This window comes from Micromesistius poutassou (assembly GCF_964030765.1).
Source record: "Micromesistius poutassou genome assembly, chromosome: 5".
NCBI lineage: Eukaryota > Metazoa > Chordata > Actinopteri > Gadiformes > Gadidae > Micromesistius > Micromesistius poutassou.
This window is the reverse complement of record NC_140275.1, coordinates 16,970,245-16,983,292: the sequence shown is the minus strand read 5'-3', so window position 1 is coordinate 16,983,292 and position 13,048 is coordinate 16,970,245. Positions and strand designations below refer to the sequence as shown.

Genomic DNA, 13,048 nt, shown 5'->3' with positions numbered 1-13,048 from the left:
TATACTAGTGTTGGGAGATCAAGCTTCTTCAGCTTCTCTGGGTAAGTTAGTTGAGCCATGCCTGGAAGCTGATTCGTCGCTCGTCTCTAGACATTTTCTATCAAGTTGATATCCTTCTTCCGTCGTGGGGACCAAACTGCCTGGGCATATTCAAGATGTGGTCTCACCATCGCTTTGTATAGCCATCGGAAGTTCTGGACGTCTAGATGAGCGAAAGATCGCCGGATGAGCCCCATAATCTTATTTGCTTTCCCGATCTTCTCCTGGATATGTGCCGGGAAGTTGAGCTTCTCGTCGGTTATAACTCCGAGATCTTTTCTTGTGTCACCTTCTCGATTTGGACTGGAGCTTGGTTGCCTCTCATATGGTAGTTGGTATCTGGGTGTTCTCTCCGTCCACTGCTTAGCTTCATAAGTTTACATTTCTTTGAATGAAATCTGAGTAGCCATTTGTCAGACCAGTCCTGCAGCTTGTCAAGATCCTCCTGGAGAGAATTCTCATCTTCATGGTCACATTTCTGCATATCTTGGTGTCTTCCGCAAGCATGAATATATCTGACTTAGTTCCATCTGGTAGGTTGTTTATGAAGAGCACAAACAACACAGGACCTACCACACTGCCTTGGGGGATTCCACTCAGAACGTCCATCCAGCTAGAGAATTTCGCGTTCACGGACACTCTCTTCGTCCTACGAGAAAAGATTTTATCCACTCTAGTAGCTGGCTACTGATGCCGTAGCTCTCGATTTTATGGAGCAGTCGTCTGTGTGGGATGGTGTCGAATGCTTTTTGGAAGTCCATGTATATAACGTCTTTGCATAGGTCACCATCTATTGCTTGGGTCCATTGGTTCAGCACCTTGAGGAGTTGAAGAACTGTGGATCTACCTCTTATGTTTGCATGCAATACAGGTTAGGCTGACTGGTCTGTAGTTCCCTGGTATAGTTCGGCTTCCCTTCTTATGGATTGCACTTATGTGGGCTGTTGTACATGATTGTTAAGGCTCTGCTCATCTCATGCTTCAGTTCCTTTAGTAGAAGGGGATACAGACAGTCTAGACCTGGTGATTTATCTATTTTCAGATTGGATAATTTCTTCAGGACCTTTTTTTTATTATTATTAAACCTTTATTTAACCAGGCAGATCATTAAGAACAAGTTCTTATTTACACTGATGGCCTGACAAAAAGCACAAGCTTCTTGGGGGGGGGGAGGGAAAGGGGCAGTGAGAAAGTGAGAAAGGATAGGTTAGAGAGGCAACAGCACACAAACACAGCTGTACAGACATACAACAAGGCAGCAACAGGGACCTGCAGGGTTAACATACAGCTACTCAGACATACAAGAAGAACAGGATTACATAAACAAGGCAGAATAGCAAGAATAAACTTATAGCAAAATAACAATTGTGAAAACATAAAAACATAAACATAAAAAACAAACATAGAAAACATACAAACTGGGTTAATAACAAGGATTGATTGCAATATCATGGAAATCATAGGCCTGAGCCAATATCAGCGGGTATGTGGGTACAGATGAGACAAGAAGGTTAGATGGTTAGATGGAGGGGAAGCAGTTGCAGGAATCTGTGAGAAGGTGTGAAATGGTGTCTTTAAAGGCCAGGATGGAAATTAATTTGACCAGTTTGAGGTGTTTTTGTAGTGCATTCCAGTCAACGGCAGCAGCTGACTGGAATGATACAAGACAGAGTATGGATGTGGTTTTAGGGGTTGTTAGCAGGATGTGGAAAGAGGACCGGGTGTTATATGTGATAGGTAGTCAATGCAGCAGGCGGGACAGGTAGGGGGGTGTCCGTTGAAGGAGGGTCTTGTAGATGAGAGTGAGCCAGTGAACATGACGACGAGTGTGAAGCGATGGCCAATTTACCAGAGAGTAAAGACTGAAGTGGTGGGTGTTGAGGGGGGCATTTGTAGCAAAACGGATAGCAGAGTGATAGAGTGTGTCCAGTTTGGTGAGAGTGCCCTTACATGCAGTTCTATAGATAGTATCACCGAAATCAAGTGTGAGTTTAGAAGAGGAAGTGAAGGCGTGGCGGTGGCGGTAAAGGAAACCGAGTTTGGCCCGCACCTCAGACTGTAACCGGGAGATGTGATGTGAAAAGCATAGTGTAGTGTCTAACCAGATGCCCAAGTATTTGTAGATGGAGACTTGCTCCAGGATTGCCCCCTCACAGGTGGAGATGTTTAATGGAGACGGAGAGGGAACACCCTTCCGATGAAACCACATGGCTTTTGTCTTAGATGTGTTGAGTGACAGTTTCAGTTGTGAGAAGGCATGTTGTACCTGGAGAAAGCTATCCTGGAGCGTGGATTGGACAGAGGAGGGAGATAGACCAGAGGTGTATAGGATTGTGTCATCGGCATAAAGGTGAATGAGTGAATTGCCAGCAGCTAGGGGAATGTTATTGATGTAGATGGAGAACAGTGATGGGCCAAGTATAGAGCCTTGAGGGACTCCCTTGGTGACAAGGAGGGGGTGAGAGAATGAATTATCAAACCTTACGCGTTGCACCCGGTGAGAGAGATAGTGAGAGAACCAAGCCAGTGAGTGACCTGTGACCCCAATACTGCTCAGCCTGCTGATGAGGATGGAATGGTCAACGGTGTACCTCTTCTTCTGTAATTATGATTTCATCCAATTGTGTTATGTTGGGATTTCTTGGTAGTGAGGGTATGTCTCCTTCAGGTTCCCTAGTGAATACCGTACCAAAGTAGTCTGATAGGGCTTCAGCCTTGAGTCCATCTTCCTTAATCTGCCTTGTCCCGTTCATGTCTGAGATCTCTGGGTCGGCTACCCCAGTTCTCGTCCTCAGTTTGGGCCTGATGTATCTCCAGAACTAATTGCTGTTGGATTTTGAACATTTTGATATATCCTTCTCCTCTTCTTTCTGTCTGTTTCTGGTCATCCATCTCACTTTATTCCTCTGCTTGGTACACACTCTGTATTTCCCCTGACCTCTCGTTTCGAGATACCGCTGCCACATTCTATGTTTCTTCTTGACTGCTTGGTAGGTAGTTTCTAGGTTTATTGTAGGGAGGATGTGACTGAGCAGTAAATAAACAGGAGTTGGACAGGCAAGGATGGATGACAGGCAAGCAACGCTACTTGCAGGTAGGTATGAACACACAGGGTGGATGGCAGGAAGGTATTGGGATTTACCAGCATCCAAAAAAATGACCTGGGATTAATATGTTTGAGTATGTGTTGGGAGAAAAGATGAATTTGCCTCATCTTTTTAATCAGGTGACACAGCGCAACAAGGCCCCCTAGTGCCTCAGCAAAGTAACACTTGTTTTATATTTTAATTATGTTCTCAAACTTGTATGGTAGTCAAAAGCATTCACATTGTAATCTGTACTGAAATATTTAGAAGTATTTAGGTAAACCCATGGTAATTAAGTCAATTAAGCCAAAGTAATCTTAATTACTTAATGACGTATGTGATCTATATGACTTTTATATAGGACAGAAGATAACAGACGGGTGATTAGCAATAATGATTTCCAACTGACAGCATAATGGGTCAATGTCCATTGAATGGGTCAATGTCCATTGACCCATAGCAACAGTGTCTTATATATATATATATAGATAGATAGATAGATAGATATATGGTTATTAGGCCAATGTTAAAAGTCTGTTTCCATATTAAAACAATGAGATTTTCTTTCTGAGAACATTTTCACATCTGTATGGAGCAAAGGTGCACTTCTGCTCGCTATTATATGTTTGGACATTTCTCTGGGAGGCCTTACAATTTTCCAATGTATCTAATTTGGAATTAGTTTTTAATAAATGTACCTTTGTTAAAAATATAAGTAATCCCCCTCTTCCCTTAAATGCTTATTTTGCTATGTAAACTACTATAATTAAATATGTCACTTCATGCTTGCACAGCCGTATTAATGTAAATCTACAGCTGAAGACCTGAAATATAAGCCATAAAAAATCGAATGAAGAACTTGAACAACATGGCTTATAGCATGCCTTCAGTAGTGGGGATATGGCAGTTGCAAAATAGCCACCAGGTAGCAGTATAGCAATTTATAGATGTGTGTGTGTGTGTGTGTGTGTGTGTGTGTGTGTGTGTGTGTGTGTGTGTGTGTGTGTGTGTGTGTGTGTGTGTGTGTGTGTGTGTGTGTGTATGTATATATATATATATATATATATATATATATATATATATATATATATATATATATATATATATATATATATATATATATATATATATATATATATGTGTGTGTGTGTATATGTGTGTATATAATTATACATGTTCTACATTCATGAGAGATTAATGTAGAAAAATAGCCAAAGGGATAGATTAGTGAAAATCCTCATAGTAGTGAAGACGAAATTCCGTCCTGGGCTATGAACCAGAACTTAGAAAAGTTGATGATCCAGTTGTTGTTGATCCAGTTCTTCTGTTGTGAGTTAATATTCACAACGTATCTGTTGTATAGAAGAGGTTAAAAAATGTGCAAGATAAAACACACACACACACACACACACACACACACACACACACACACACACACACACACACACACACACACACACACACAGTAGAAAAATGTAATCCTTTTCTCAGTTTTCCTTTTTCAGTATATATCAGTATTCAGAATGCTTAACACGCATTCAACATTTGCTTAAAAGTACAACCAATAACACCCTACCACAATAGGTAGGCTTCATAGCTTATTTGCCCTTTCATCCAATTTAAATACTTCTAATAAGTCTGTGGTTAGACTTAATGTACTTAATTAGAATAAACTGATCACGACTGGGGTGTAGTGACCCCAGGGAGCATGACTGTATGACGTAAGGGCGCTCATACGTCAGGCGATAGGACCGCTCTATCACTGCCAGCTTCCTTTCAACATGTGACTGTTGTGTGTAAGCAAAGAGCAGTCACGCTGGAAGCAGTGCAGTCCCGATTCACCGAACTTGTGATCCAACCTCCGGATCACAACCACACCAGCCGGGACACCTATATATTGAAAGCAGAAGCCGCCCTTTATTCCTTCTCTTCATTCCTCAAAAGATATCAAGATGGACTGCGGAATCATCACGTCGAAAACTGTGCTCCTGCTTCTCAGTCTGATATTTTGGGTGAGTCTACGCCTTGAACGTCGTTATGCGTCGCATTTTGACTTCCTCGGGGTAGCTATGAGACGAAAACAAGACTGGCATTACTTCCGTAGCCATCCCTGGTTAATAACTTGGATTTTGTTTTTAAATCACATTTGATCACTTTCTGAACTGAATCGCTGGGCTCCTAGTTTAATTTCATGTCATATGTCGATGTTATGTTTTAAATCACACACTGTTTATGTTTAGGTCATTGAGTCGCGACTGTGTTCTATTGTATTACTTAGGTTTCAAACTTTGGATTTCAGGGTGAAATGGTCAGCCTTCGCTTCTCTACTGTAACATAAACACGTATTTCATAAAGTCTAGTAGCGGTAGGCCTACGGACTTAACGTCACGTTGCGTTTAGTCATAGCCGTGCTGAGTAATATTGACCTCCTTTGAAATGTCGTTTTACGGTCATTTGACCAGATTTACTGAATGCATTGGTCAACCATGTACTTCTTCCAAGTAGACTTTGATGGGCAAATTTAGGATATTTTACTATCAGACCATACCTAATCATTATACTATCAGGCGGTATCGACTCTCATTGTCACCGTCTAATTAGGTTAGACCGACATAGGACTCTCTTTGTATCTGTTAAACAAACCGTCCATGCCCACTGAGTTTCAGATCCTTATCCCCCCCCCCCCCCACCCACACACACACACACACACACACCCTGCTTTCCCTTCCCTTTTATGTTTCCTTAACAGTCTAACCACTTTTAACATTTGTATAAATATCGATCTATCCATCTCCTCTCCTTTGATCTAATTCTCAGAGAGGATTCAGTTTGATTCAACAGAAGAAAATATTGACAGTGTTGGCTCATAGTACAACCTATGTTTGTAACTATAAAGACAAATCATTATAAAGGCAAACCGGTAGCCCTCCTCAAGCCAGATTTTAACTGTATTTTCTTCACATTTCTAAAGAAAACCAAAGCAAATGCTATTTAGATTACATTTTGGATGAACAGGTGAGTGCTAGAGTCCTTTCACTACAAACTCCCATTCGTATTTTATGAGTTCATGAGTTCATTCGGAGTGGAACTCGGATCATGGTGGAGTTTAACTTTAGTTAGTTAGGAGTTAGTTTAAGTTAACTGGAGGCCTGGAACTTTATGCTCACATTCCAGAGTGTCACACTGAGCGGTACGTATGTTCTGTCAGCCACGTGGTCTAACGTCTCAGGCAAAAGATCAGAGTTCCTGGTCCGATTAGGAGGTGGGGGAGGAGATGGGAAGGCTGGAGGGAGGGAGGGAGGGAGGGAGGGAGGGAGGGAGGGGTGTGGATAAGGTGGATCTCGTGACTACTGGGTGATGAGAAATAAGTCATGCAAGTGATGGGGGTGGGTGGGACACACACACACACACACACACACACACACACACACACACACACACACACACACACACACACACACACACACACACACACACACACACACACACACACACACACACACACACAGAGTACGTTGAGATTACCTTGAAAAATGTGTTCCATTTCTCAGTGAGTAAAGTACATAGTAGCCTACCGCCTAATATCATCATTACAGGACTTTTTTGGCAGTATTCAGAATGCTTAGGGAAACTCCACACATTGGCTTTCAGAAACAATTGAAGCCAATGGGATTCAGTCCTACAATGCATTACATGGTGATGAAATGTATTATAAACGTATATACACTTTCCATCTGCTGCATCTGCATCAATAACAAACACTTAAAAACTAAAAAGGATCAACATGCCTAATCTTTTAAATTTTATTTGGTATCATAAATATATATGAGGATTTATTTAGCCTTTTTTTGGTCCGGCAGGATTAGGCCTATAAAATATCCAATCCCTTTCACCGAAGCACAATGTGACTGACGCATTTTTATGTTCTGACCTTTGACTGTTCCTCTTGGTGCATTTCACCATTAATAATAACAATTGCACAACATGTGCAACTAACATGTTTATTCTAGAATTGTTGGGCAATAAGTACCAAGATGGCGGGCTTGAACTTTCTTATCTGTGGAACATCAGATCACATGATTGAAACCCCCCTATATGCTAATATTCTGGATAAGATTACGTCAGTTAATAGCACTAGGCGTTAAGATTATGTTGACCCATGATTAACACAATGTATGTTCTTACAAAAACAGCCCCACAAAATCCTTTTTCTATATTTATGGACTCTCTCTCTCCCTACAGACATTCTACATACAATTCTTTAATTGTAAAAGTGTCTTTGCTTGGGTTTTTGTTCTTTGGTGTATTACAAATGGCTAAACAATGCTATTAACATTGTTTAAAGAGAAACTTAAGATAAAGGCCTGATCGATTCATGCTCCACTTTTGTGTTTCTAAAGAGCAGCCCTGGTCTCACATGTCTTGGCCCCAAAGCTCCTTGAATCCGTGTGTGAACTCAATCGCTCCACAATGCAAGGATTTTGTTGCTCAAATCTTGTGACCAGCAATGTCTGTGATGGAATATCTTGGAATAGCCCGGAAATCTGATAACAGATGAAAACAGGACATTTGGGAGCCAAACTATAAAACAACTCTTAAAGATAATATGTGGTTACAATGCAGTCTACTACTGATCCACTAATGCTGGTATATCTATATAATGGCAACAACACTTGGCCACTATTTGTGACTTATGAGTACATAACATCCACCTATCTGACTTCTCTCTTCAAATGATTGCATCAGAAGTGCTTCTTGGCTACAAGACGTCACAGGGTCGGGCCCTGACACTCGGGTGCCATTGAACCACTGGTGGTCGCACTCGCGCACATCTCGCACATTTAGCAATCGCACTGATAGGTCCACACGAGTATTGAAAGCTTAAAAATAATACATTTTGCCCCCATGTCTCCTTGCAGGCCGCAGGAGCCGCCTTGTCCTATGTGGGGGCCTACATCATCCGGAGCTACACCAACTTCCAGGCCTTCCTGGAGGACAAATATGTCATGATCCCAGCCGTTATCATCATCTGTGTCGGCGTGGCGATGTTCCTCCTGGGCCTGCTGGGATGCTGTGCCACAATCTCAGAGTCCAAAGTCGGCCTCGGCTTGGTGCGTTTGACCAGTTTATCATACGATTATTTTGTGTGTGTGTTTGTACGATACTGTAAGATGCTATGGAATGTAAGATGCTTATTTGTCTCCGTCTCTCGTGTCTGTTTCTATTCCCCAGTTCCTGATCGTCATCCTGGCGCTCTTCGCTGGTGAAGTTGCTGCTATGACCTTCTGCTTCATCTACCAGGGCAAGGTGAGTCAGGAACCTTCATTCATTCATGTCAACATGCTTACTCTTTTGTGTATTTAACCTTCTGGCCAGCAGCTGTGCTGAGATGTGTGTGTGAGTTGCACTATGTTGATGTGCGTGTGCACGGTGCTGATGTTCGCAGGCATTTTTTCTTTGTGGTGTGTTTCTGTATAGCGTCCCTAGACGTTTTGCCAAATACCTCCCTTGTAGCTCTGCCATGTTCCTAACAATGTTATGTATGGCCTGCAATGCACCAAGGCCTTTCCTCCTGTAACGCTTGCCTAGTCGGGCCATGAGCTGCTTGTGTGAGCAGGGACTGAAGTGGTTTGGTCCGTCTGTTTGTTGTTCCAGATAACTCTGGACCTGCAGCGGTCGATGAACGATGTCTTCATGAAGTACGATGGGCAGAGCACCGAGAGCGAGGCTGTGGATTATCTGCAGACCCAGGTGAGGGCTTCAACTCGGTGGTGTTTACAGCGGCGTTGGACGTAAAAATACTTGAGGCTTCACTCCTGTCGCTCTCTACAACTGATGTGTTTGCATTCTCGCATACTGGTTTGCATGTTTCTTAAAGTGGTCGGGTCTGAACGGCAATTCTAGACCGGTTTTAATGGGGGGGCCGAGATGGGGCCGGCTTTTCTGTTAGAGGGGCACAAACCGAATTGTTGACGGGGGGGGGGGGGGTTGGATCGCGGACGAGTGCTATTGCGGCCGCGATTGTTGAAGGGGGGGGGGGGGGGGGAATCGCGGACGAGCACTATTGCAGGCGCGATTGTTGACGGGGGGGGGGGAGGCGGGATCGTGGACGAGCGCTGTTGCGGGCGCGATTGTTGACGGGGGGTGGGGTTGGCTCGTTCGGCGGGAGCCACGGGGGGGGGGGGGGGGGGACTCAGAGTTACGGGGGCACTGGCCCCCCCCTAGAACCGCCACTGCTCTGACCTGCTCTTTCCTAGTCTTGCAAATGCCTTTACATGATGAAGTGTAGTATTCATGTTTTAAAATATGTGCTAGCTTTTGCTAACGGTTGCAATATCAAAGGAGAGAGAACGAAGAGCTTAAATAAATTCTAATGTCTGCACACGGATAAGGAGAAAGCTAGAGAAGGGCAACAGCAAAAGAAAAGGAGCGAGAGAGAGTCCTGAGTTGTCCTGAGTGATCATATCCTCCTCCCCTCCCTCCCGCCCGCCCTCCCTCCCTCCCTCCCACCACAGTTGCAGTGCTGTGGAGTGGTTAACCTGAGCAGCTGGATGTCCACCCCCTGGTACAACAGCCACAACAACACAGTGCCCGTCTCCTGCTGCAAGAACCAGACGGAGTGCACCGGCCGGCTCGACCAGCCTGAGTTCCTCTACACAAAGGTGGGCTCCACCCCTTCCCTCCCTGCTTGAGCTGTTGTTGTGGACTAACAATGATGACGTGGAGCGTGATGATAAGATCCATTGATTTTTACTTGGTTAGAGAATTATTTCAAACAAAATCCACTTAAAAGTGTTTATGATCAAATGTATATCAAATGATCCCAATTGGTGTTTGCTCCACTGGGTCCTTCGTTTTGTTTCTTCCGATTACTTTTAGTTTTTGTTCTTTTCTTATGGAACATTATATTAAGATGGTATATTATGAGGCATTGTAGGAGTTTTTGATTACAACACATCCCATAGATAAAAAAATAATACTGTTGTATTTACATTCGTTGTTTGCTGTATTCTAACATCACTTTACCACCATTGTATGTTTTTGATTTGTGTTGGGTATTACCCCGGTTAAAATATAAGCCCTAATACTTCTTTGTAAGCTCAAACCTGTGCAGGTTGGCATTAGCATAGTTGAGGTTCCCATGTTAAAGATCAGCCTGCCCTGCAAAAAGTATATTTTGCTACTAGTTATGTGTAGCTTCATTATCATGCACAAGCAATAAATAAAAATGTGTGTTTCAGGGATGCCAAGACCAGCTTGATGTGCTCCTTCAGAATGTGATGAGTTATGCCATGCTGGTGATCCTGGGCTTCGCCATAATTAAGGTAAGATGGTTATGATACTCAGGAGCCACAGACAGGGAGACCCTCATGGAACATTATTTAAGCTCTACATCGCATTGGGGGGCATCGCAATACGTGGCACTGCATTTTTGAGGACCGAACCTTAGTACAGTCCTGACAAACGTGTGTGTGTGTGTGTGTGTGTGTGTGTGTGTGTGTGTGTGTGTGTGTGTGTGTGTGTGTGTGTGTGTGTGTGTGTGTGTGTGTGTGTGTGTGTGTGTGTGTGTGTGTGTGTGTGTGTGTGTGTGTGTGTGTGTGTGTGTTGTTATACACTAATAATTATTATTATTAGTGTATAATAATTACAGTTTTTTTGTTGTCACTTATCCATCGTCTGGATTGTTCTCCAGACGATGGAGACTATTGTTTATGAAACTACTGTATACTAACAAGAATCTCAGAAAAGCTGATTATGAAGTCCTAAATGTGTGTATCGGTGTCTGTGTGTGTTTCTAGGTCTTCGGGATGCTGAGCGTGTGTGTGATCACCTGTAGGTGCAACGACAGGAGGAATGGCTACCACCCTATCTATAACTAAGGCAGTTCCTTCTCCACCAGGCATTTAGCTTAGATATTCCCCCTCAGCCTTAACCTTTCTCCTCTCTCTGACGCAGCACCTGCTCCACGTGCATCTAGCTAAGAGAAGCTCCCTCAGTCTTAACCTTTCTCCTCCCATGGCTGCCTGTTAAGTCCCTGCTCCTCGCCATAGGAGTTGCCACACTTCCCCTGAGTCACCGGTAGACCGCAGTCAGAAAGGAATGTGTTACCAAACCTTTTAGTATACTAGCCCTTTTATGGAACTTATTTAAATTAATTTGATATGGGCAGACTTTTTTTTTTTAGTCAAATAATTTGATAGATGAGGACAAATGATGTGATACTTTTGCATTTGTTACGCAGCTAACAACAAGGGTGTTTAGAGCAGCTGGTACTGGCTAACTGCTTTCCTATGTGTTGTGTTGCGTTTTCACACGGAAAAACTTTAAATCAAGGAATCAGCAGCTTTTAAAACAGCCGTCTCCTTTTCAACCTAGACACAATTCACAAAACACTAATAAGAACATGTGGCTCTTTCCTCACTAACATTTTTTTTTTTTTTTACATATGCCCGGGCAGGAATGTTTTCACAGAACACTGATAGACTCGTAGTTCCTAATATCTACTGAACACAAAATACAATAAATGGTTATTTTATTTAACAAAATACAAGGGGTACACCATTATTTGTTTTCATCCTTGGGGTTTTAGTGAACGTCTCTGCGCTGCTTTTACATGATAAAACAAAACCACTACTCCACCTAAGGCTTTTACTCCACCTATAGGGGAGCTAATATGAGGAAGAAATCACTCGAATATGAGGTATTGTATATGCTGTTTTGTATTTTAAATGGGCATGATTCAGAGCCTTAGATTGTAGTTTGAAAAATGTTTATCTATTTCAATCTTCTTCCATACTAAATGCAATGTCAGTTCTCCCTTATCGTATCGTTTAAAAGTTATGCATTGATGGGATTACGGTTGTGTATATGTTATTGCTAAAGTAATAAATTATGCTATGGAAATAATGACGTTTTGTTTTATGTAATTATTGGAATCCTTGCTGGGACATAAAAAACTAAAAAGAGTATGACGTGATTCACCACAGAACCAGATTTTTAATTTTCTTTGGTCGGGAGCATTTGATTAAATTATCAGGATGTGGAGAATTTTTTAACAAATATGACAAGATGCTTATCAAAAAAATGGCCTACTCTACCTTTTTAATACATTATTTATACTGTGGGACAAATGTTTAGGTGCTACCAATGAACCAAACTTGCATTGTTACTGCACCTCCACCAATTTAGTTATTATTCCCAATCCTTACTCTATTAAATATTCATAGTAATCATAATTTGCATTAGTTTACAAAGCTTTCTGTCTCTTGTGTAATGTCTTTCTGACAGTACACAATGGTTAGATGTTAGAACTCTATTTTTGGCTGCAGTGAAAGAAAACAACCAACAGATGGTGCTAGATTTCTGTTATTTGCTAGGGCTATATAATCCCAACGTGCTGGGCTTTTGGGGAAGTATGTAAAAAGTTGACAGCCCTACAGGGAACTATGGGCTTCAACCTAAATACTCCAATTAAGGATGAATGTAATTTTATTGGAAAATGCATTGCCCAAATAAAACAGTTTAAAAAGTTATTATCCACTCTGGGTGTATGGCAATCTAGTAAGCCCATTGGCTGGATAGGTCCCTGTCTCTGGTTCTGTTTGAACACATTAACATTGAGTTAATACTTGGCATTGTTACTAGATGCTGTGTAGAGATTCGGCCACACAGCACAGTTTTCTTTTTCATGTAGAGCTGTCTGAACCAGAATGGCCTGAAAAACCTCCAGAGATGGACTTCTCTCTCTGCTTGCTTGTGTGTGTGCCTGTGTGTGCATTTGTGAGAGAAGCATTCATCTAACTGACTGAACCTTGCACACTCTTTTCACTCTTTTTCTCGTTCTCCACCTTTCGTTTTTTTTGCCTGGCCTTTCCAGTGTTGAGTTTGGGGGTGGTGGCGAAGCCAGCAGGTATCTGATAGGG

General features: G+C 42.4%; 1 protein-coding gene across 1 annotated transcript; it reads left to right on the top strand.

Annotated features, from left to right (window-relative positions):
• Positions 1-4,911: 4,911 nt before the first annotated feature.
• On the top strand, positions 4,912-12,032 carry tspan36 (tetraspanin 36). Its single transcript, XM_084468259.1, has 7 exons — positions 4,912-5,137; positions 8,045-8,236; positions 8,358-8,432; positions 8,781-8,876; positions 9,641-9,787; positions 10,367-10,450; positions 10,925-12,032. The coding sequence occupies exons 1-7, from the start codon at positions 5,078-5,080 to the stop codon at positions 11,003-11,005; spliced, it is 735 nt and encodes a 244-aa protein (XP_084324385.1). The 5' UTR covers positions 4,912-5,077; the 3' UTR covers positions 11,006-12,032.
• Positions 12,033-13,048: the final 1,016 nt, after the last annotated feature.